Below are 25,143 nucleotides of genomic sequence, written 5' to 3'. Positions count from 1 at the left end.
TTTAAGACCTTCGTTCAGAACACAATTTAAGATCATTTTAATGAAATCCAGGACCCTCCATAGACAGCAACGCAACCACTATGTTCAAAACCCAGAAAGTTAAAATAGTTAAAATGACATCTGTGGTTCAATCGTAATGTTCAAATTGATCTCATGATGAAAACATACCTACGGGAACTTTTTCTCAAAATGCGAAACATTTACCGCATGTACATTTTGTGAACTATTCAGTGTGAAATGACCACTGAGTGCTGCTTAAAAATGTTCCTTTTTCCCCTGAACAGATGAATGTACGGTTTATGTGACGTTGGTTTTGTACATGTCACCGCAGTTCTGACTTGAAATGTCTGTTGAGTGGTGCTATAACTCTAATGCTCCGTAACGTTTTAAAATAACCATCTGCACTACACCTAAACCTACCCGATAATATGAACAAAAGTGAATGTGACGTAAAAAACAAAATCGCAAGCATGCCGTTTTAGCGTGTTTCTAGATCTCTCATTTTTCAGCTGTTTTATCATGAGTCATGTTTTTCATTGGATTCGACTCCAAGATTTCTGCATCCTAAGTCTAATTCTGTGCCAGCTGAGCTACCGAGCAAGCTTGTTACATCTGGAAAACAAAACATATAAAGCTGTAATTGAAAAATTGTCCGTCAATTACGTAATTCTTTGATCACTGATGGAAAAATATGAAGGCCGTCCATTGTCACTTTGACAGATTATACAGAGGGGGATCTATTGGAAATTGTAACTGTGATTCCCACCCCTGTTTAGTTGGTAGCAAATGTGTGGCAGCAGAGAACAGAATAAAAATTAAATTGTCACAAATCTTTTGCTATGCGTTTGATTACGCACAGGCGAGTACCCAGTTTAAGCTACAGCGATCTATTACGCCACATTAAAGAGCGCCAAAACGGTATTTATTGCTTGAATTTCCAAATGAAATGGACAGAATTTTAAAATTTGAAACTTTGTTAAAAGTAACAAAACACAAAGCTTAGCCTATTGCGATTTATTAAATAGGAGGTGCACTATGTACAGTTCATTCATCAATCAAAAACAGCATTGACCAAAAGATCGATGTTGGTTCATAAAAATGAGAATCTGTTAAAATCAATAAATATTTTTTTTACCCAGCCCTAGCGTATGTTGTTGTTTTTAGTGTCCTTTGCTGTCACTGCGTGGTGTGGTGTTGAACATGAAAAGTGACGCACAGTCATCTGTTCTCTTCAAAATAAATGCCTATATCGTCCTGTAGGTTCATGCTTAAAAATGAAAATGTGAACAAAAATAAAAGCATTAATATGAAAATTAAAATGACAGTAAAAATAGATTATGACAGAAGTTTTATGACCCTGTCCGTTAAAATGACGGATAGTGTTAAAGTCTAATGCAACCTCTGCTGTAATCATAACTGTGTACGAAAACGATTACAAGCACTCACTGTTTTACCACCTCTTGTGTTCATATCTGTTGGAAAACGCGGTGATATACTTACTGGTACATATTTTGCGTCTTGCGAAAAAGTTCCCACAGGTACATTTTAGTCATGAGATCAGGTTGTAGGCAATGTTATGAAGCTACGAGAATACATTTTTTGTGCGCAAAGAAAATAACAATAGTCGACTAACTGTTAGTCTATGAGAAGAGGCTTGGTCGACCAAAATTTTATTAGTCGCAAAAACAAACAAAAACCCACTGATTCTGACAAACTCCAAGAAGTGATTATGAAAGAATGGGTTGCTATCAGTCAGGATTTGGCCCAGAAGTTGATTGAGAGCATGTCCAGTCGAATTGCAGAGGTCCTGAAAAAGAAGGGTCAACACTGCAAATACTGACTCTTTGCATAAATGTCATGTAATTGTCGATAAAAGCCATTGAAACGTATGAAGTGCTTGTAATTATGTTTCAGTACATCACAGAAACAACTGAAACAAAGATCTAAAAGCAGTTTAGCAGCAAACTTTGTGAAAACTAATATTTGTGTCATTCTCAAAACTTTTGGCCACGACTGTATATGTTTAATTTAAGGTTTAGGTTTAAGATTAAATGAAAATGCCATCGACACGATTCTGAGGACCGTCGGTTCCCTTCAGATACATTCATATAAAGACATCCATGCTGCATTTTGACTTTGAAACATGCAGCACGCATATATCATTGCCTTTTGAAGTTTAATCCAGCCCTATCACGATTCTTGTCTTTTTGTCCCTAACTGTAAAAGACCTTATAAAATTATAATTAAGACTTTTCTTATACTGTTTAACGTATTAAAAACTTGGTACGGTCTTAAATGTGAACTGAATTGAGGAGTTTTTAAGGACCTGCAGGAGCCCTCTTCTTTAAAATAGGCCGTCGAGCACAGGCTGGTGAAACATTTTGGTAGCCCGACTGGAAAACACAATAGCGATTTTGCGAGCCCTGTTGTAATGTATTATAATATCCGAAAGACAATCGATGCATTGTGACAGCGGATATGTTACTAACATGTAACCATTAAATAACAAACATTAATTATTTGATAGACGGAGGCTTACGAGATCTGATGTCTTTTAGTCTGAGGCCGTTTCGCCTTTAGTCCTTTAGTCCTGAGAACTGACATGGCTGTATAAAATTTAATCTGGAAGTGTGTCTGTGTGTGTTTGTGGATTAGCCGTTTGAAGCCACATGTGTTTTTCTTTTGCTAGATACTGCGCGATGGAGACTTGAGAATTGACAGCATTTAGTTTGTGGCGCGAAGCCATTTTAACTTATATTCTGACGCAGCTTGAGTAAAAAAACATAGTCCTATGAAAAATGTCTTTTGCCGTTTTAACGCCTTACCTGTTTCTGCATTTTCGTCCGTTTTAAAGCAATATCCATCGCGCAGTATCTAGCAAGAGAAAAACACGTGGCTTCAAACGGCTAATCCACAAACACACACAGACGCACTTCCAGATTAAATTTTATACAGCCATGTCAGTTCTTTACCGAAATAATGACTTTAGCAATAAAATGTTGCCATGCCTGAAAATATATCAAAATTGAATGCTTTTTGCAATAATATGCGAACACTTACCGGTTAATGTGGATGTCCGCCCGGTTCCACCGCTCCCTCTCACGGTCGACTCTCTCTTCTTCACGCTCTCTGAAAGTTAAAGACGCATAACGTCTCGAGTGAAAACTGTAAATATAACAATAATCGGTTAATCGAGCTGAGAGAAAAATGCCGATCACAACTACTGTTCTATGATTCACAGGAAAATATAATTTTACTGTAGAATTTCCCGCGGTTGTATTTTTACCCATGATGCATTGCCGATTTACAGCAACATAGTGTATACATATTCTACAGTATGGATTTGTTCATTTTACAATAATAATGCTGTGAAAACTACAGAAATTTGTTACAGTGTATGTTTGTGTGCACTCACAATAACAATGAAACGCTGTGCTTTTGTAAAATAAAAAAGCAAACAGGATACACTTTCTGTCTCTGTGAACTTGAACGCAAAACTTTGAAATTCTGTATATTGTTGCCTTACAGACATAGAAAATATATCTATACAGAGCAAAATGTCTACCTTCAAATGAACTAATTCAAATGGAATACAAATATTCTTAGATTAAGTAATCCATATGAAACATTCATACAGGCACATCACTACTGTGGAGATAGTCTCAGCCTCAGGCGTCACGCCCATGGAACGTTGGCTAAACGTCTGATGCATATGGTACACTTAACTGGAAACACTTCAGGAATGTCGAAGTCGTGATCTGATTAGTTGAATTTGATCGGATATCCGGAACACGCGAGTGTCGCGTTTATTTTCGGTCCGCCGGGAAACAAAGCGCAGACTGATTTACTCGCGTTTTGCTAAAAGGTGCTTATGCAGGCGCCGTTGTTGTTATACACATTTGCGACGTTCGCGAACAAATTACTGACTTACTGCTTGTTCTCCCTCTTCTTCGTTAACTTTCAATGCTGGTTATTTCAATGACTGACTTGTTGCATGCCAGTCTGTTGTTGTGGGGGCATTTCTACACCCCGAAACGTGACGCTGAACGTAACAAACTGTGATTGGTTGTTTGACATGTCGGTCAAACGGCCTTATGGGCGGGCCTTGGCCAATTTAAGTTGCCATGAATTCCAGACCTTCAGCCGTCAGTCTGAAGGTCTGGCTACGCGAGACTACTGTGGAGATGACAAGTCAGTGTCGCCGAGTTCATCTCTTAAGCCAAAAAAAAGAAAGCACTAGTTTATCAGTAAATTATTAATGCAACCTCCTTGCTGTTTTTCCCTGATATTCATAATTATTATATCTGTTGGTGCTCTGTGGCAAGCTTTATGCGTAGGCTATGTAGGCAATTAAACGCTCATTAGTATTATTTATACGGTTTATTAATAAATGTGCGAATAGTAGTCGACTAATGCTTAAAATTAACTACTACTAGTCGACCAGAAAAATCTTTAGTCGAGGGCAGCCCAACTATTTAACAATTTCTTCTCTTCCGTGTCAGTCTTCGCTGCATGTTCACGTTTAATTAATTTGTGTAAAGATGAACAAAGGTCTTACAGACTTGGAACAACATGAGGGTGAGTAATTAATGATAGAATTTGAATTTTTGGGTGAACTATCCCTACTGAATTAAGTCAGGAAAGAAATAGAAAGTATATATTTCATGGAATAAAATGTAAAGTGAATTTTATTTTGTGTTATTCTATCTATTGTTCCCTCTCAGTCGGTCTCTACGACGTCACGTCGGAGACCGACGAATTGGGATATCGCTTTAGAGATACCAATCCTCTTCGTGTGTAAACTAAACGAGCCAATGCACATTGGCATGCATGATTGCATCCAGCTGTCGCTGATCACAGCGTGAGCATAAATACACAGCAGGTGCAATGCATAGACAGCATTTCGCATCGGAGCCGATCTTCTTTGAGAGAGACGCAACGAGCCATTCTACTAGAACTCTTACTGCGGTGTTGGCGGTACGGCGCGTCAACGGTGGTGGTCTCCTGTGGGTGGAAAAAGCGCGCAGTCAAGGATTGCACTACCTGCCTTCTGTGTCGCAGCGGCCATCTCCCCTGTGTGCTTCAGCATTAGAGCAGTTTCTAAAAGAGTATCACGGGTGAACGTCTTTTTAAAGACGAGGCATTTGAAACACAATGCCGTTTCACCCGTGCGTTTCTGGATGCGGTCGTTACCTGGCGCCAGGTGATGGTCACGATCGCTGTCTGACGTGTCTGGGTATTGAGCACGCTCAGGCGGCGTTTGTGGATGAGTCATGCTGTCATTGCGGCGGCATGTCCATCACGGAGCTGCGGACCAGACTCCGCTTCCTGCAAAGGGGCGGGGTGCCAGTTCCTCTGCCCAGATCTACCGTTCCCCCCGGCAAACGCCGGGGGGACTCTACCTCTGGCAGAGGGCTGACTGGTCTGACGGTGACGGTGGGGAATTTCCCGGCGGGTGATCCGCTGGGGGTTCCTCCTTCCACCGACAGCCCGTTCCATCTGGAGCTCCCAGAAGAGTGTTCGGGTCCTCCTCGTGAGGCACCGCTCATTACTTTTGGGGCTCCCCCTGACGACCGGATGTCAATCGCTGCATCGGGGGGTGAGCCAGACTTCTCGGGGGAGGACGATTCCGGATCGCTGCCGTCCACTGGGCGGTCAGCGGTGCCGGATACCGACCCCGAGATGATGGCTATGCTTTCCCGGGCCGCCGAGAGGGTAGGGCTTGAATGGAACCCTCCATCACGTCCCGACCCCTCTCGGCTGGATGACTGGTATCTTGGGGTGGCCCGCGCTGGTTCTCAGCGTCCCACCCCAGTGCCCTTCTTCCCGGAGGTGCATGATGAGCTTACTGGGACGTGGACGGCACCTTTTACTGCCAGAAACCGCTCCAGTGGCACGTCCTCCCTCACCACCCTTGATGGCGGACCAGCGCGGGGGTACGCGGCTGTCCCGCCGGTGGAGCGTGCGGTGGCGATGCAATTGTGTCCCGGCGCCGCTTCCACTTGGCGGGGCAACCCGTTGCTCCCCTCCCGGGCCTGTAGGCACTCGTCGGCTCTGATCGGCAGTGCCTACACGGCTTGTGGCGCTGCTGGCTCCGCCCTACACGCTATGGCGTTGTTACAGGTCCATCAGGCCCAGGCACTGAAGGACCTGTACGAGGGTGGTCACGACCCGGAAGTTCTACGTGAACTCCGTATCGCTACGGACCTCGCGCTACGAGCGACGAAGGTTACGGCGCGGTCTCTGGGTCGTGCGATGTCCACGATGGTGGTCCAGGAACGCCATCTCTGGCTGTGTCTGGCCGACATGAGGGAAGCAGACAAGGTCAGGTTCCTGAATGCCCCCGTGTCCCAGACCGGCCTCTTCGGCGACGCGGTCGAAAACTTCGCCCAGCAGTTTTCGGCCGCCCAGAAGCAGACTGAGGCCATCAGTCATATCCTGCCCCGGCGTGCTCCCGCTGCTGCCTCCACCCAGCCGCCGGCGGCACCTCGGTCTGCTCGTCGCCGAGGGCGGCCCCCTGCCTCCGCCCCCGCTCCACAGCAGCCTGCGCAGCAGCCTTCACGGCGGCGCCGTGGAGCCGGTCCCAGGGCGGCCGCCCCGCCCGTCCAGGCTCCCACCAAGACCAGTGGGAAACGCAAGAACAAGCGTCCCTGAGACGGGCGACCCAGAGATGGAGGAAGCTGCTCTTCGGGAGATGGTGATCGCACCACTCCCTCCCCCGGAGGAGGGCCGGGCGGAGAATCTTTTGTTTCCTTTAAAAAAGTTTCTTTTAAGAAACCCGTCATCGGCCTCACGGTCGGTGACACCCAAATTTTCAATAAAAGAGCAGTTTCTACTATCTCTGGGTCCCCAGAGGGGACAGCGGGTGTTGCACGGGTTAGCCCCGGGCTTCACCCCCTCTCCCCTCCCGCCAGCAAATGGCGCTGGGCGGTTGGAGAGTGCGGTAAGACGGACTACTCACGCACCAGCTGCCAGAACGCAGGTAAATGTCTTGCACACACCACACACAGACACCCTGACCCCGCTTCGGACCGGCATAGAGACGCCCGAGCGGGGTCCCTGCGTTCCACCTCGCTGCCCCCCCGCAGGTACGTCAGTGGTCCCGCTGGTCCCTCTTGTACGTTGGCTGGGGGCCTGGAGAGGGCTTCCCAGTCCGTCTTGCTGGCTCCTCCGGACCATCAGGCTCGGCTACGCGATTCAGTTCGCCCGGCGTCCGCCTCGGTTCAGGGGCATCCACTTCACTACAGTGAAAGTAGCAGATGCCCCTGTCCTACGGGCAGAGATTGCTACCTTGCTGGCGAAGAAAGCAATAGAGCCGGTCCCTCTAGCCGATATGAAGACAGGGTTTTACAGCCCCTACTTCATAGTACCCAAGAAAAGCGGCGGTTTACGACCGATCCTGGACCTGCGCATCTTGAATCGAGCTCTTCACAAGCTACCTTTCAGAATGCTCACACAAAAACACATCCTCAGATGTGTTCGTCCCCAGGATTGGTTCGCAGCGATCGACCTGAAGGACGCGTACTTTCATGTTTCGATCCTTCCGCGCCACAGACCATTTCTGCGGTTCGCGTTCGAAGGCAGAGCATATCAGTACAAGGTCCTGCCCTTCGGGCTGTCCCTCTCCCCCCGTGTCTTCACGAAAGTCGCGGAGGCGGCCCTTGTTCCCCTCAAGGAACAGGGCGTTCGTATCCTCAACTACCTCGACGACTGGCTGATACTAGCACACTCTCGAGAGCAGTTATGCGAACACAGGGACCTGGTGTTGGCACACCTCGCCCGCTTGGGCCTTCGGGTCAACTGGGAAAAGAGCAAACTCTCCCCCGTGCAGAGGATCTCTTTTCTTGGTGTGGAACTGGACTCGGTCAGCCAAACAGCTCGCCTCACGCAAGAGCGGGCTCAGTCGGTGCTGAACTGCTTGAATACGTTCAAGAGCAGAGAAGTGGTCCCACTGAAACAGTTTCAGAGGCTCCTGGGGCATATGGCAGCAGCTACGGCAGTCTTACCGCTTGGCCTGCTCCATATGAGGCCACTTCAGCACTGGCTTCATGGCCGAGTCCCGAGGAGAGCGTGGCAGCGCGGCACTCTCCGGGTCAAAGTAACCTCGGCCTGTCGCCTAACCTTCACCCCGTGGTCAGACCTAGCTTTTCTTCGGGCAGGAGTTCCCTTAGAACAGGTCTCCAGGCACGCTGTGGTACACACGGATGCCTCCACCACCGGTTGGGGAGCCACGTACAACGGGCAGGCAGTGTCGGGGGTTTGGACGAGCCCCCAGCTACACTGGCATATCAACTGCCTAGAGCTGCTGGCAGTACGCCTTGCCTTGAACCGTCTCAAAGGGCGCCTTCGAGGCAAACACGTGCTGGTCCGTACGGACAACACTGCGACCGTTGCGTACATCAACCGACAAGGTGGTCTACGCTCCCGTCGCATGTCGCAGCTCGCCCGTTCTCTCCTCCTCTGGAGTCAGAAGCATCTGAGGTCGCTTCGTGCCATTCACATTCCGGGTTTGCTCAACCGTGCAGCCGACGAGCTCTCACGAGCTGCGCTTCCCGGAGAGTGGAGACTCCATCCCCAGTCGGTCCAGCTGATCTGGAGACGTTTCGGGAAAGCTCAGGTAGACCTGTTTGCTTCTCCAGAGACGTCCCACTGCCAGCTCTTTTACTCCCTGACCGAGGGTACACTCGGCACGGACTCCCTGGCATGCAGCTGGCCACGGGGCCTTCGCAAGTATGCGTTTCCCCCAGTGAGCCTTCTCACACAGACACTTGTGCGGATTCCTCTGAGGAAGGATTTACTGACTCAGAGACGGGGCACCCTGTGGCACCCGCGTCCAGACCTCTGGAAACTACATGTCTGGTCCCTGGACGGGACGCGGAGGTTCTGAGTGATCTACCCCAAGGAGTGGTAGACACCATCACTTCGGCGAGAGCTGCATCCACGAGACATGCTTACGCCTTGAAGTGGAACCTGTTCGTCGAATGGGCTTTCTCAAGAAATGAGGATCCTCGAAGATGCTCGGTCGGAGTCGTGCTTACCTTTTTGCAGCAAGGGTTGGAGCGTAGGCTGTCACCCTCCACCCTTAAGGTCTATGTAGCCGCTATTTCTGCAAACCATGACCCCGTTGAAGGAAGGTCAGTAGGTAGGCACGACCTGGTCGTCAGGTTTCTCAGGGGAGCCAGGAGGTTAAATCCTCCTAGGCCCCCCTCCGTACCCTCTTGGGACCTGTCTCTGGTGCTCACAGCACTACAGCGGGTCCCCTTTGAGCCTTTACAGTCAGTCGAGCTGAAGTATCTCTCTATGAAGACTCTGCTCCTGCTGGCATTGGCCTCCATCAAGAGGGTAGGGGACCTGCAGGCGTTTTCGGTCGACGATTCGTGCCTTCAGTTCGGGCCGGCAGATTCCCAGGTAACCCTGAGGCCCCGGCCTGGCTACGTGCCCAAGGTTCCCACTACTCCCTTCAGGGACCAAGTGGTGAGCCTGCAAGCGCTGCCCCCGGAGGAGGCAGACCCAGCCCTAGCTTTGCTTTGTCCCGTCCGAGCATTAAGATGCTACGTCGACCGGACGCAAAGCTTCAGGACCTCAGATCAGCTCTTTATTTGTCACGGAGGACGGCAGAAGGGGAAGGCCGTCTCCAAGCAGAGGATGGCACACTGGATAGTGGATGCCATCGCCTTGGCTTATCAAGCTCAGGGCGTGCCCTGCCCGCTCAGGTTGCGAGCTCACTCTACTAGGAGTATTGCATCCTCCTGGGCGCTGGCTCGTGGCGCCTCGCTATCTGACATTTGTAGAGCTGCGGGTTGGGCGACCCCTAACACGTTCGCTAGGTTTTATAGCCTTCGTGTAGAGCCAGTCTCCTCCTGTGTTCTCACCTCAAACGGGTAGAAGCACTGAGAGGCACTGGCTCAGGTCGGCTTGCTATCTTCTCCAGAGTGTCCATGAAGACCCTGTCGAGTCCTCCTTCCTCGGCTCCAGACGTAGCGGAGCGTCTAGGCGCCAGGCCTCTCTCGATGAATCTTTAGAACCGATAGAAGGCTTAGGATACATGAGAGACTTAAGTGAATCCCATATGTCTTCCACGGTACCCACAGAGACCGTGTTTCCCCGGTAACCTTCTACCATCTTCACGAGGGTTCAATCACCTCCATTCTTCCATATGTCCTAATTGAGCCATATGCGTATTGCTCCGAACCTCCTCCGGGATGGGTGGGAGCTCCGCACGTTCCCAGTGCTCCAGCTTCACTAAGTAGGTAGTGCTATGTTATACAGTGACTGGTCTTTTCTGATCCGCCCTTGGCCTTAGCAAAAATTGGAGGCCAGGTGGCTTGCTCAGGACACTGGAGGGGGGCAGCAGCTGCGGCGCTTTGCTAGGGATCCCAATTCGTCGGTCTCCGACGTGACGTCGTAGAGACCGACTGAGAGGGAACGTCTTGGTTACGTATGTAACCCTCGTTCCCTGAAGGAGGGAACGGAGACGTCACGTCCCGTCGCCTCAGCTGCTGTACCACCGCTGTGCGGCCGGACCCAAGCTCGGCTCCTCAGCGAAATCCTGTCTATGCATTGCACCTGCTGTGTATTTATGCTCACGCTGTGATCAGCGACAGCTGGATGCAATCATGCATGCCAATGTGCATTGGCTCGTTTAGTTTACACACGAAGAGGATTGGTATCTCTAAAGCGATATCCCAATTCGTCGGTCTCCGACGTGACGTCTCCGTTCCCTCCTTCAGGGAACGAGGGTTACATACGTAACCAAGACGATTTATTTGTATATTTGAATTGAAATCTGTTAAGGAAAAGTCAGAAATGAAAAATATCATTCAGTTTAATAGTACAGTTGTTCTGTTCTCTTACATCTGCTGACAGTTTATACATCCTCTGCCCCTGACAGAATGAATGATTCTCTTAAGTCATTGTTCTGGCTCACGTAACACAACATGAAGAAATGCCTCCATTCTCTGTCCATCCAAATAAATAAGTCTCTCTCCGACCTCTCTGTTTTCATTATTGTCCTGTCTGGAAGTGGAATACGGCAAAATAATCTCGCCATTCTCAGGGTTTAACATGATGGTTCAATAAAAGCTAAATGAAATGGAAAAGCATTTTTTTTTCCAAATAGAGATTTGCTGATACATAAAGCAAACAGCATTCTATTTCATTTTGGGGAGAGTGAAAGGTCAACCTTTCATTTACCCCAACTTCTATTTACTCCTCTGCTTCTCTCTCTCTCTCTCTCTACCACCCCAGTGTTATCCCTATACTGTGTGTGCAGCCATCAGGATTTAAATTGACCGTGGCTACACAAGTCTGTGGCCTCCAAAATAACTGCCGCATTTATCCATGAATCATCAGAGTTGAATAACAGCAGCCATTTTATCATTATGAGGATGCATATTTTGTCCTTTGCGGCCCAAATTAAGCATCTGAATCCAAAGCCATTTCCCCCATTTTAGACGTATCTGTGTCAGACAAACAAATTGAAATGCCAGTTACTCATGCAGCACAATGCCTAATGGATGATGACAGTGCAAGTGCAGCTATTCAGACGTGTACCTGTGAATGTGCAGCCGTTTGATTTCACCCACGGTGAGTGCTAGGAATATTACTGGCAAAGTTTGTGTTTGCTTTTTAATCCCCACAATCCTTCAGAGGAGAGAGGTCCTGCATTTATAATAATCAATCAGACATGCTGAAAGGGTTGAGCATGCACAGCCCCGTCCAAAAAATATTAGCTAGTGTGCTTCTCTGCCAAGACATACAGAGTCTGGTCTTAAACTATTTGCTTAATGCCTCTGAGATCAGCACGGCACAGGAAAAGGTGTAAAACATTTCATGGTGAAAATTGTGTCGTACAGCTTGAGGTTAATAATGTAACTAGAAGTCATTCACTGCAGTGTTTTATGTTCACCTAAATCCTAGCTGTAGTTTTGATAGTAGGTAAATGGTCACAGAGGGCTAGTCTCGTGTAGGCTTGACCTTTTGCGATCGAGTAGCCCTGTTCTTTTATAGTCGTGCCCTTGAGCAAACGACACTTAGCCTCTTGCTGCTCCAGAGGTGCTGTTGCCGTAATTAATGTAGCAGATGATGAAAATGGTCTGCTAAAGGGCAAAGTTATAATCTCTGTCTTTATATGTGAGCTCTCAGCGTGTGTGAGGTAGGACTCTAAACCAAGAGCAGCTTTTTACCGGAACTGAATGATTTTCATGACGGTCTGTTCTGCTAATGGTTCTTTTATGTTCATTGTTCCGTGTTCCCTGTGTTACTATTCAGAATGAAACATAGAGCGTGACCAGTGGAGTTCAGTTGCAAAGAGAAAAACTCATATACAACCTGGTTCTTTTTAGTGAATCACAAATACACATAAACAGTGAAGTCCAATTCCTGAGTTAATAATATTTTAGTTGTTTTGTTTTTGTTTTTTCACAGACGCTAATGAATTGATAGCGCTTTACCAACAAGGTTTCATTTGTGAACATTAGTTAGCTACAGTAGGTACACTGCCATTCGAAAGTTAAGATTTTTAATCTTTTTTAAAGAAGTATTTTTTTGTTCATCAAGGCTGTGTTTGATTAAAAATACAGAAAAAAATCATCATTACTCCAGTCTTCAGTCTTTTTTTTTTTACCTGTGATACTTTTTTTCAGGAATCAATGATGAATGAAACATTTCTTTGAAAGAAATGTATACTTTTCAGAATTAATACTGTATTTCAGCAAGGATGTGTTAAATTGATAAAAAGTGATAGTTAAGACATATGTGACCCTGGACCACAAAACCAGTCATAAGGTAAAATTTTACAAAACTCAGATATATATACATCATATGAAAGCTCAATAAATAAGCTTTCTATTGATGTATGGTTTGTTAGGATAGGACAATATTTGACCGAGACACATCTATTTGAAAATCTGGAATCTGAGGGTGCAAAAATATCAAAATACTGAGAAAATCACCTTTAAAGTTGTCCAAATTAGGTTCTTAACTACGCATATTACTAATCAAAAATTACATTTTGATATATTTATAGTAGGAATTTTACAAAAAATCTTCATGGAACATGATCTTTACTTAATTTCCTAATGATTTTGGGCATAAAAGAAAAATCAAACATTTTGACCCATGTAATGTATTTTTGGCTATTGCTACAAACATACCCCAGCGACTTAAGACTGGTTTTGTGGTCCAGGGTCACATATTGTAAGAAAAGATTTCTAATTTGAATAAATGTTGTTCTTTTTAACTTTTTATTTAAAAAAAAAAAACTTTTATCTCAAAAAATATTAAGCAGCACAACTGTTTCCAATGTTGATAATAAATCAGCATATTAGAATAATTTCTTATGTAATGGCTGATGAAAATTCAGCTTTGCATGACACAAATAAATTAGATTTTGATGCATATTCAATTGGAAAGCTACTTTAAATTGCAATGATAATTCATAATATTACCCTTTTCTGTATTGTTGTTCAAATAAATGGAACTTTGAGGAGCATAAGGGACTTAAAAAATCATTAAAAGTATTTCATTTAAATATAAAAAAAAATTGTAATTGTTAACATTAGTGATGTAACATGAACCAACAATGAACAACTTTATTTTTTTAAGTAACATTAACTAAGATAAATAAATGTTGTAAAAATATATTTTTCTAACTGTTAGTTCATGCTGGTTAATACATCAAATAGCGTTAACGAATGAGACCTTATTGCAAAGTGTTACTAATGAACCAGCTGGAGCAATTTCTCAATGTAATTTCCATAATGAACTGCAAGTCATTTATGTATTTTATAAAAGCTAATTAGTTTGAATGAATTATGTTACTACATACAAATAATGATACTATGATTTTTGTTCATTGTTACTGAAATGAGCTCAAAAGTTAGCAGCAGAACTGCAGAATTGTTTTTCCAAACATCCTAAATTGAACTGTTGAGAAATCGGATTTTTAAAAGTAATCACCACAATATAATTAAATTCCTTACAATTCCCATCCCTAAAATGGACTTGAAATGGCTTTTTTGAACACATTTGACGAATTTTGCTTTTACAATAGATACAATAATGAATAAAGTTTAAAGTAATAAATTGTTCTAAAAAATAATTTCAAACTGAAGGGCCTTGAAGGGCCAAACCTTTATATTAATCTTGAACAGTGACTGCTTAGAGTAGCAGCTTTTAAATGAACTGCTGTTTTAAAACCCTCCCGTCAAATCTGCTGTAACGTTGTTATCATAGCGGAGACAAAGGCACAGATGGCGCTTTTTGCACGTTTAAAGTGGTGAGCTGAGATTACTCACTCAGATCTCACTGGAGTCAGAATCAGAGAGCCCCCGCTGAGACGGGGAAGGAGATTAAGCTTTCCCTGTGGAGAATCTGCGCTGTTTTGACCTAAACAGACTGTTCGGAATTGGTGACTACATATGAAGAAATTTCCACATAGGGTCCTTCCTACTGTTATTTGATAGACGTAGGTCCGTTAGGTAAAAAAACAATTATGAGATTGTTCTTCACTGCTTTATATAACTGAGTTTTAAAGATATTGTGTTTATTAATTCACTTTCTCAACTCTATTTAACACATTTTACCCTGTTTTCAATCATTATTTGATACAATTAGAACAGAAATTGAGTTTCTACCTGTATAAATGTTATGGATGAAACAGTATTTGGTTTGAGTATTGTGTGTTTATGAGAATCATCCAGCGTAATGTAGAATCTGGCTTCGTCTATGCTTATTAATGGAGCAGAAATGATTGATCCCAGTATTGACTCTGAAGGGCATATATCATTGGCATTAGTTAACCTACCTACATAATTTATACATTTCCAAATGCTCCAATTCAGCTTCATCTCTCTAGCTTCTTTAGGATCTCAATAAGTTCCTTTCATGACTTTCACAGTTTGGATGAATTTAGATTATTCCAAGTTTGTCTTCAAGATCACATCTATACCATTAGTTATTTATATTTATTAGTAAAGTAAATAAATAAGTGAATTTGGCCTACTCGGATTGTTTTCATCACAGTAGCTCCACAAGTCTCCAGTGTATGATGTATTGCTGACTAACTAAGAGACTGACAGCTATATCAATATATATTGATCATCTTATCAGCAAACTGTTCCCGCAGCTAAAATATGATGAATTATCTTAATATAACACTTTAGAATTAGACGCTTGTTTTCAATAAGTGCTTTGCAAGAGCTACTTTTCCCTTATTGGTCCCTTAAAACGTCTGTATAAAGGCTGTAGTAAGAATGGATAGCCTGAAATTAACATCTACATACGGTATCAAACTTGACCTGAAAAGTTTTAGCTTTAAAGCTGATGCGGATTAAATTGCATCATGTTTGAAGAGCTGACTACTACAAAGACATCACAACGGACATGATTTTTCCCTAAAGCCATGTTTTAATATGATCAAAGAGCCTTACACACAATATTAAGCGATAAGAGATCTTAGCCAGATCATTGTAATGTTTTTTTCCAATCACCAGCTGTGACCATGACACAAGACAAGGCATTGCATCAGATTGCTTTTATGCGCTGTTATGTGCAGCGTTGAGCCTTATAACCAATCAAACGTGTTTCTGTTGACCTCAGGAATGGATTAGCCAATCAGAGGCGCTTCGATTAGTCAGCGCTGAAAATGCCGAAGATTTTGTGAGTATGCACGCTTGCGAATTCCTTCATCGTAAACAGCTAGGGCTGCCCTCTTAAAGTCGACTATCCGTTAGTCGACGAGAAGAGGCTTGGTCGACCAAAATTTTATTAGTCGCTTAGTCACAGAAAAAAAAATTCCACAGGATATGGTGAAGTGACGCAGTCTGTGACAAACAGCTAACTGCTAGTCTGTGTGGTAATATAGTACATAGGCAGGACATCCAAATGCTCACCTATCATTCAACAACCTCAAATATGGCTTTTCATCTGAAATATGTATGTAGTAGCAACTTTACATGGCAAATAGCAAATCCCACATACAACTGTGCAAACTAGATTAAAGTGATTCTTACGTTTTAAATATGGGTATTTTTCTTACAAAAACACATCGGATGACTAAAGGAGGCTTTATTTTTGCCCTTTTTTATTATGGATCGACTTGTTTTGGACTGATGGAGAGAAACTCTTGTCTATGCTATTCAGTTCTAAAGCTTGGAACTCGCATGCATGACTGCATGACAGATGGAGGCACCGTTGCGGTCACTTGTTCTTAAAATACTCCGTCATTTTTGGTCATACAGATAAAAGTAATAGATCTTTCGAATCTGTAAAGACACACTGTTTATTTGTGTGCACTTACAATAACAACAAAACGTTGCGCTTTTGTAAAATAGTTAAAGCAAACAGGATGTGCTTTCTGCCGTCTCGGTCTCTGAACTGGAGCGCGACACTTTTAAACTCCTTGTATGCTTGCTTTACAGACATAAAAAAATATATCTGTATAGAGAGTGAAATGTCTACTTTTAAATGAAATAATTCATATAGAAAACAAATATTCCCAGATTATGTAATCGGTATGAAATATAAATATAAGCGCATCCACTACTGTGGAGATGACGAGTCTTAAGCCGAAAAAACAAAGAAAGCACTAGTTTATCAATATATTATTAAAACGTTAATGCAGCCTTTCCTGACTCATTTATCATCATTACGTCTGCCGATGTGCTATGGCAAGCTTTTTTTGCTTTTTTATTATTATTATGATTCATATGGTTTATTAATATAAACGTGATGCTTAAAATAAACGACTACTAGTCGACCAGAAAAATCTTTAGTTAAGGGAAACCCTATAAACAACACAATGTAAATGAAAGATTTCGTAGCTTCAGTGATTATTACAGTAGTTTTTGCATAACTTGTGCTAGACGTTTTATATTGTTTTCTATATTGATAGTATTAATCATTATTACAATATAAAGAGTAATAATCTACATTAATTATTTTTGTCATAATATTGCAGCCCTTTGAGCTCCTTTTTTTTTTTTTTTTTTAAGATTTTTGCCTTTATTGAGATCAGAAGTGACAGGAAACGAGGTGGGAGAAAGATGGGGCGGGATCGGGAAAGGTCGAACACGGGACGCCCAGAGTGCAACAGCGCTGTATGTCGGCGCACTGCCCACGAGGCTATAGGCCCCGACAAGCTGCTGTTTTTTTACATGTAAAATTTAAATACAATTTTAAACAGTCTATTGTTATTGACAACAGTTTAAAAATTGGGCAAATTTAATTATATGACATTTAAGACAACATAGTATGTTTTTTATAGTAATAAGGTGATTTTAAAAATTGTCCTTACAAATGTAAAAAATGTCCCTGGAAATCAATTCCAGGAGGCAAATATTGCCCCTTAATGGACCCTGGTTCGTTGTTTTGTTGTCCTAATGGGGATACATGATTTGCACATTTTAGAGAGCACCATGTACATAAAAACTTTATGACTATTGTCATTGCTTGTCTTGTTGATGATCCTTCATCCGACACAGATCTCATGTGAACTGAATCTCATTGAATCTCATCAAATTGTATCAGCGAATATTGTATCTCTGGCTAAGAGAATAGATGTCAGATTGTATCGTGATAAAAAGAGTAATTTACAACCTTGAACATGGAACATTAAATATCTTCTGATTGGCTGAGATTTTGTCTCGTCACACAGTAGTCTCTCTTTCAGGGTGAATAAAGTACTTGTTGCTGGAAACATGTTGCATCATTCCTGGATAGGACATGGTGTATGAAAATCGATCGTTTGATATCACCCCACACATTAACATCAGTTAACATCGGTTTAACTGTATTACTTGGCCACAGCATCTTTTTAAGAGTGTTTTTGAAATTTTTCTGCCAACAGCCAAGGTGTACATGATTACACCTTCCTTAGGTCATGATCACAGAGCCGAGACCCTGCAGTGCAGGAAACTGTATAATTGTTGCCAAGCACTGCACCTACAGGAAAAAAAAAAACAAATGTTACATAGTAGCCCCAAGCACAAAGCTGTGATCATGCACAGTGCGAGCATTGTTATCCCTTTTTTCCTTTTGTCTTCAGTGTTTTCATGGGTCCTCGTCCCTGGTGTAGGTGTTTGATGTGTGGGCTGTTCTTTAGTCTGAGCTGAGCCATTATGACAGGCAGGAGGGACTTAATAACAGTGCTTTCACCCCAAGCATGCTCCTGACAAATTACCTGTGTGAGACCTGGATTTAGAGAAGGGTCAGTGGAAAGATCACACACACACACACACACACACACACACACACAAGCAGAGACAAACACACATTTCCTTTGTCTCCCTTGAAACGGGAGTCTCTTCACTGGCCTCTGTACCTTCACACTATCATGTAGACATAATAGATGCTTAACGTCTATTCAAAGTGTTTGATGTGTGTGGGAGAATATTTCCATATTCCACATTCGGAAGAAAATAGAGGGAGAGGGGATCTGTATGTGTGTGATGTCACAAGCTTGCCTGTTGGCAGAGGGGCTTTCTTAAAGGGATAGTTCAGCTGAATTGAAAATAACCTGTATGCTAAAGAATGGATTTTTCACAGTTTTTTGGCCATATAGTTCTTAGTGGTGTCTATCATGTCTAAAAAGCTTTTTGCAAGGACAAAAATGTATTTTAAAGGGATAGTTCACCCAAAAATGAAAATTCTGCCATTATCTACCAACCTTCATGTTGTTCTAAAGCTATATGATGAGTTTCTTTCTTTAGTGAAACCTAAAAAAAGATATTTTGAGTAATGTCTGAGAAAGTGTTTATACAGTGGAAGTCAATGGTCATCAAAACAATCAACTCAAAATATCTCATTTTATGTTTTGCAAAAGAAAGAAAGTCAGGTTTGGAACAACATGATGGTAAATAAAAGATGACTGAATTTTGAACTATCCCTTTAAAGGAGTAGTTCAGTTCCAGAAAATTTCCTGATATTTTCTTCACCCCTATGTCATTCAAGATGTTCATGTCTTTCTTTCTTCAGTTGAAAAAAAAACTGAGGTGAACATTCCAGGATTTTTCTTCATATAGTGGACTTCAATGGCAGCCAATGGGTTGAAGGTCCAAATAGCAGTTTCAATGCAGCTTCAAAGGGCTCAACACGACCCCAGACGAGGAATAAGTATCTTATCCGGCGAAATCTGTCTTTTTTATGAAAATGTATATACTTTTTAACCACAAATGCTCATCTTGCACTAGCTTTGCAATGCGCGTCTTCACACATAATGTAATCACGTTGGAAAGGTCACGTGCAGTTAGTTCTTTAGGCTACTTCTTTTTAAGAAGGGTAGGGCGAAAAACGCCATCTTATTTTTTCCTCCAACTTCAAAATTGTCTGATGTTGTTTTACAAGCATACAGTCAAGCTCAAAATTATTCATACCCCTGGCAAATTCTGAGTTAAAGTAACTTTTATTCAACCAGCAATTATTATTTTTTTGACCAGAAATGACACAGGCTTCTCCCAAAAGATAATAAGTCGATGTACAAGAGGCATCATTGTGGAAAAAAATACAGCTTTTATTTACATTTGAACAAAAAGTGGCATGTCCAAAATTATTAATACCCTTTGCAAACTGCCACAGTCTATGGGAAAATCCCGAATTCTATACCATTCCAAACAGTCCAAGCTGTTCTAAAGCATCCTAATTACCATGATTCATTGGAAACAGCTGTTTTGATCAACTCAACAGGTGAAACAGAAGCTCTCTGCTGTTGGTTTGTGGACAGTCATGGCTGACAAAGGAGCTCACTGAGGACCTGCGGCTGCGCATTGTGGCTGCTCACAAGTCAGGAAAGGGCTATAAGACCATATCTAAATGTTTTGAAGTTCCAGTGGCTACAGTGCAAAGTATTATTAAAAAATACAAGACGTTCCGCACTGTGAAAAATCTCAGAGGACGTGGTCGAAAAGTGAAAAGTGACACCTGTGCTGGCCAGGAGGATAGTGAGAGAGGTAAAAAAGAATCCAAGGATTACCACCAAGGCCATCCTGATGAATCTGGGCTCTGCTGGTGGCAACATCTCAAGGCAGACAGTCCAACGAACACTGCACACCGCTGGGTTCCCCGGACGCAGACCAAGGAGGACACCACTTCTCCAGATAAGGCACACAAAAGCCCGTTTGGCCCTTGTAAATGCTCATCTGGACAAAGAAGAAGACTTCTGGTCTTCTGTTTTATGGTCAAATGAAACAAAAATTGAATTGTTTGGCCACAATGATGTAGCCTTCATTTGGCGTAAAAAAAAGGAGAAGCCTTCAACCCTAAGAACACCATCCCCACTGTCAAACATGGTGGTGGAAACCTAATGTTTTGGGGTGTTTTTCAGCTGGTGGACCAGGGAACCTAATCACAGTAAACGGCACCATGAAAAAGGAGCAATACATCAAAATTCTCAACAACAACATCAGGCAGTCTGCAGAGAAACTTGGCCTTGGGCACCAGTGGTCATTTCAGCACAACAACTACACAAAACGCACAGCAAAAGTGGTGAAGAAATGGTTAGCAGACAAAAACATTAACGTTTTGCAGTGGCCCAGCCAGAGTCCTGACTTAAATCCAATTGAGAATCTGTGGAGGGAGCTAAAGATCAGGGTGATGGCAAGGAGACCCTCCAACCTGAAAGAGTTGGAGCTCATCGGTAAAGATGAATGGGCAAAAATACCAGTGGAGACATGCAAAAAGCTGGTCAGCATTTATAGGAAGCGTTTGATCGCTGTAATAGCCAGTAAAGGCTTTTCTATTGATTATTGAGAAGGGTATGAATAATTTTGGACATGCCATTTTTTGTTCAAATGTAAATAAAAGATGAGTAATAATTTTTTCCACAATGATGCCTCTTGTATATCGCTTTATTGTCTTCTGGGAGACATCTGCGTCATTTCTAATAAAAAAAAAAAAAACTTTCTGGTTGAATAAAAGTAACTTTAAGTCAGAATTTGCCAGGAGTATGAATAATTTCGGGCTTGACTGTTTGTGGTTAAAAAGTATGTACTTTTTTTTTTCTTTTTTTGAAAATGACATTGTTTTGCTAGATAAGACCCTTATTCCTAGCTACCTTAAAACTGCAATTTGGACCTTCAACCTGTTGGCTCTCACTGAATTCCACAATCTGGAGTAAAATCCTAGAATGTTTTTCTCAAAAACCTTAATTTCCTTTTTACTGAAAAAAGAAAGCATCAACATCTTGGATGAGATGAGGACAAGTAAATGGAAGTGAACAAATCCTTTCAGTTAATATTAACTCCATTGAGATGTTCACTTAAAACCACTGAGACTAGATTGAGTCACTCAAGCATTGGGCAGATTTGTGAATGATTTTTTAATTTATTTTTTTAAACCAGTTTTATAAACCGGATCTGCTGGTTTAAAAGAACAATAAACGTTTCCGTTTAGAACGACTTGAGGAAGATTAAATGATGACAGACTAGTGAACTACGCCTTTAATCTGTGCCACTGACTCTTGACCCCACTGTCTGTTGAGGACTCTCACAAAGAGAAGCATCTCTTCTAGGGAATCCTATTTCTCTGTCTCTCTCTGAGAAGTGCATCAGGTAAAACTAAGCCAGAATGCAAACCCGAGCAGGTCTCGGTTGTTTCAGGAGAAGCTTTCAGCATTCAAACAGCGCTCCACAATTCTCCCCTCGGCTTTGTGCGGTTGAGTATTGAAAATTTGCCGTTGCTGCAGTCAGTTTTCTTCAAGTCTGTCTTTTGTTCCAGTGGCTGAGCTCAGGTGCACAGAACAGACCTCTCTCACTCTCTCCCCCTCTTCATCTCTCTATGCTTCTCATTTTCTCACTCAGCACTGACTGGATATCTAAACTGCCAATTTGCATATGAAATTGGGTGGAAAGCAAAATTAGTAGAGCCGCATTGAGTAAAAGCAGTTACACACACGTGTACACACAGACATGTTTGTCCTTTTCGCTGGCTGTTCTGTTTACAAAGTTCCACTGCACCGAAAGACTCAGTGGAGTGTTTGAATTAGCGACTCGTTCAGAGCTTTGTTACGTGATGAATATTACTGCTGTTCATTAGCATGAGTAATTAGGTCAATACAATCACGTGGTCCCGTTCGTGAATGCTATGCAAAGGTAAAGCTTTTGAACGTGGCACTTTCAGAGGAATGTTAAGACAATGATTGTTCTCTCACGTACGTGCGTAAATCCTCCAGGCTGTCTTTCATCCAATCATAAGTAGAAGCCTTGATTGTACTTAAATGACTTGCCTATTGTGAGAGAAGATCCGGTTGGAGATCTTTAAAGCAGATTATCTCATAACCGATTTCATGACCTACAGACAATTGCTAAAACCTCATTCTGAAGTGGCAGTCAGAGATCATCACAGATTTGTGATTACGCGCTTAAAGCGCCATCAGCCACCACATTCTGCCCCATGTTGTTTTACCGGCCTCCATAGCCTCTTCCAGCCCTGCCAGCTCGCCGTACTCCTCTGGGACAGCCGCAGGATGTTGTTTGATGGCTTTTATCCACAGACCACAAAGGGGGCTCTGTGCTAAACTCTGCGAATTATTGCTTTAAGAGGGAAGTTTTACAGAGAGGAGATTCTTTCCTTTTTTCCCCTAGAGTCTTTGTTTTGGGATGGATAACTTGTTTCACAGAGATCCCTTTGAGAGTCTCTCTGTTTGGCAGTCCCCGTGAGGATCCCAGCTTGTTTTTCTCTACTGGTAGCAGGTAGTGAACTTGCCTCCCGTTAGAGACGCTTCACTGCGCAGTTGGTTGAACAGCAGCGCCACTTAAAGGTAGTTAAAGGAATTGCGGCTTACAATAAAGTTCGTTTGTTTGTTTGGTGAATTCTCACAACTCTGGGACATTCAGAGGCGTTGCCATTATTCCAGACACTAGACAAGTTTTTAGATAGCAGCGTTCATTTTGTTTTTATGTCTCCTATTCATCTTTTATTTGTAGCATGCTTGACCTTTTTGCTATTTATGTGACCAAAAAAGATAGATAAAAGAAAGACATTTAGTTCACTTTTAAGAAGTGGCCTTATGTAGGTTAAATGTTGTGATAAATCAGTTTAAAAGAACAACACGTAATTATTATATTTAAAACAGTTGAGTAAATTTTTCGTCAGGATTCTTTGATGAATAGAAAGATCCAAGCATTTATTGGAAATAATAATCTTATGTAACGTTATATATATATATTTTACTTTTAAAGAAATTGTAGAAATTAATACTTTTATTTAGCAAGGATGCTTTACATTGATCAGAAGTGATGATAAAGACATTTATAATTTTACAAAAGATTTCTGTTTCAGACAAATGCTGTTCTTTTCATTAAAGAAACCTGAAAACATTCTACTCAGCTGTTTCCAACATAATGATAATAAATGTTTCTTTGAGCAGCAAATCAGAATATTATAATGATTTCTGAAGGATCGTCTGACTGGAGTAATGATGCTAAAAATTAAGCTTTGAAATCACAGGAATAAATTACATTTTAATATATATTCAAATAGATAATAGTTATTTTAAATAGTAAAAAATTTCAACATTTTACTGTTTTTGCTGTATTTTGGATCAGATAAATGCAGGCTAGGTGAGCAGAAACTTATTTAAAACAATATAAAGCTTACTGTTCAAAAACTATAGAATTAAATGGAAGTGACACACTTTACCATGGTATTATAAAATATATTAATCTTTTTTATGTACTGTTTTTTATTGAAAATATTTAAATCTTGATTGTACATACTTTTAATACAATATGTAATATCTAAATACTTTGTGGCAGCTGGCTGTATATTACAGGTTTTACTTTACTGCCTTCTCTTTTTTATTTGTTATTTAGACAAATCTGTGTCGAGAAACCCATGCTTTACTGTCTAATATGTTTAAACTAACATACACTTGACATGTGGTCACTAAAGACATTGTGATTTTTTTTGTAGGTGATCTTGGTGAGCTCCAGCATCAATGAACGTGACCAGATGCTCTTCATCAGCACAGATGAGGGTTCATCCTTCCAACGGCAGCCTGTCTCCTTCACCGTGGATACACTCCTCTTCCATCCATCTGAGGAAGACAAACTCTTGGCTTACAGCAAGGAGGCGAAGGTCAGTGATGAAAGTGTTGGCCAACACGAATTTATGCAGTCGAGAAAATTACTATTAATGACAACAATTGAAGTCAGTGTTTTTTTGGCAACTCCAAGACGGTAATATGTCTTAATTCCAGCTGCATGTTTGTATCTTTTCTTGTCAGGCTCAACTGCCTGAATTAGTCTTTGTGGCTTTTTCAGTATTAATGATTTAGGTCTCGGCTGAGCGCCTTGACCAACTGTTCTCAACACATTTCTCACCCAGCTTTGTTTATGGCTATGCTTTTTGCTCTCCAGCATATTGGCATCCTCATTATTAGAGTTATGAGCAGCACTGTTTGGCCTTCAGGCCATGGTTGTCTCTCGCTAAAGAGCATGTTTACATTGTTAACGGCTGGGTGAGCAACGAGGCAAGATCTGTGTGTGTGTGTGTGCGTGTGTGTTTATGTGCGCTTGATGAATTGCTGAAACCCCTAGACACTGCTTGCAACACGCTGCATTTATCATCTCTGAGATTAAATGGAAAAGACAATGAAAAGTGTGGATTTGTCTTTGTGTGTTGTTATGGCGCAGTTTGGTGGGTATTTTCCATGCAAGTGATGATCGATATAATCTCATTATAGGGATGATCAATTGAGGACAGATGCACACAAACACACACACTCAACATATGTGATTTTAATTGGTTTATATGGACAGATTCCCACAACCTAATCGTTATATACAGTATACAATGAATCGCTCATCTAATTCTTACGATCCTGAAAATTTGCAAAGTGTGCTTTAATCTAATCCAGTCTAAAAATCAATGTTTATGACTAGTGCTTCAAGCGTTTCAGTGACAATAAATAGTGATTTGTTTGTCTTTCTTTGTTTTTCAGCTGTATATCTCCACCGATCTGGGTCACAAATGGTTTCTGCTGCAGGAGCGTGTTACTAAAGACAAAGTTTTCTGGTGATTTTATTTTTCCTGTATGATTTTGTTTTTTTTGGAAAATCAAATAAGCTATTTAGCAGAATGCCTGAGCTGCTGTCTTCCATACGATAGGGATGATGAGCTGTAAAGCTTCACAAAAACACATTGCAA

General features: G+C 42.2%; 1 protein-coding gene across 1 annotated transcript in view; it reads left to right on the top strand.

The window, feature by feature from the left end:
• LOC141331546 (VPS10 domain-containing receptor SorCS2-like) overlaps positions 1-25,143 on the top strand; it is a 173,225-nt gene that overhangs the window by 102,880 nt on the left and 45,202 nt on the right. The window contains exons 4-5 of the mRNA XM_073836601.1: positions 23,908-24,072; positions 24,938-25,011. Coding sequence (XP_073692702.1) covers positions 23,908-24,072; positions 24,938-25,011 — 239 coding nt within the window. The remainder of the gene's footprint in view (positions 1-23,907; positions 24,073-24,937; positions 25,012-25,143) is intronic.

Source organism: Garra rufa, chromosome 3, assembly GCF_049309525.1.
Source record: "Garra rufa chromosome 3, GarRuf1.0, whole genome shotgun sequence".
NCBI lineage: Eukaryota > Metazoa > Chordata > Actinopteri > Cypriniformes > Cyprinidae > Garra > Garra rufa.
The sequence above is the reverse complement of the archived record's forward strand: the minus strand, read 5'-3'. Positions and strand labels throughout refer to the sequence as shown.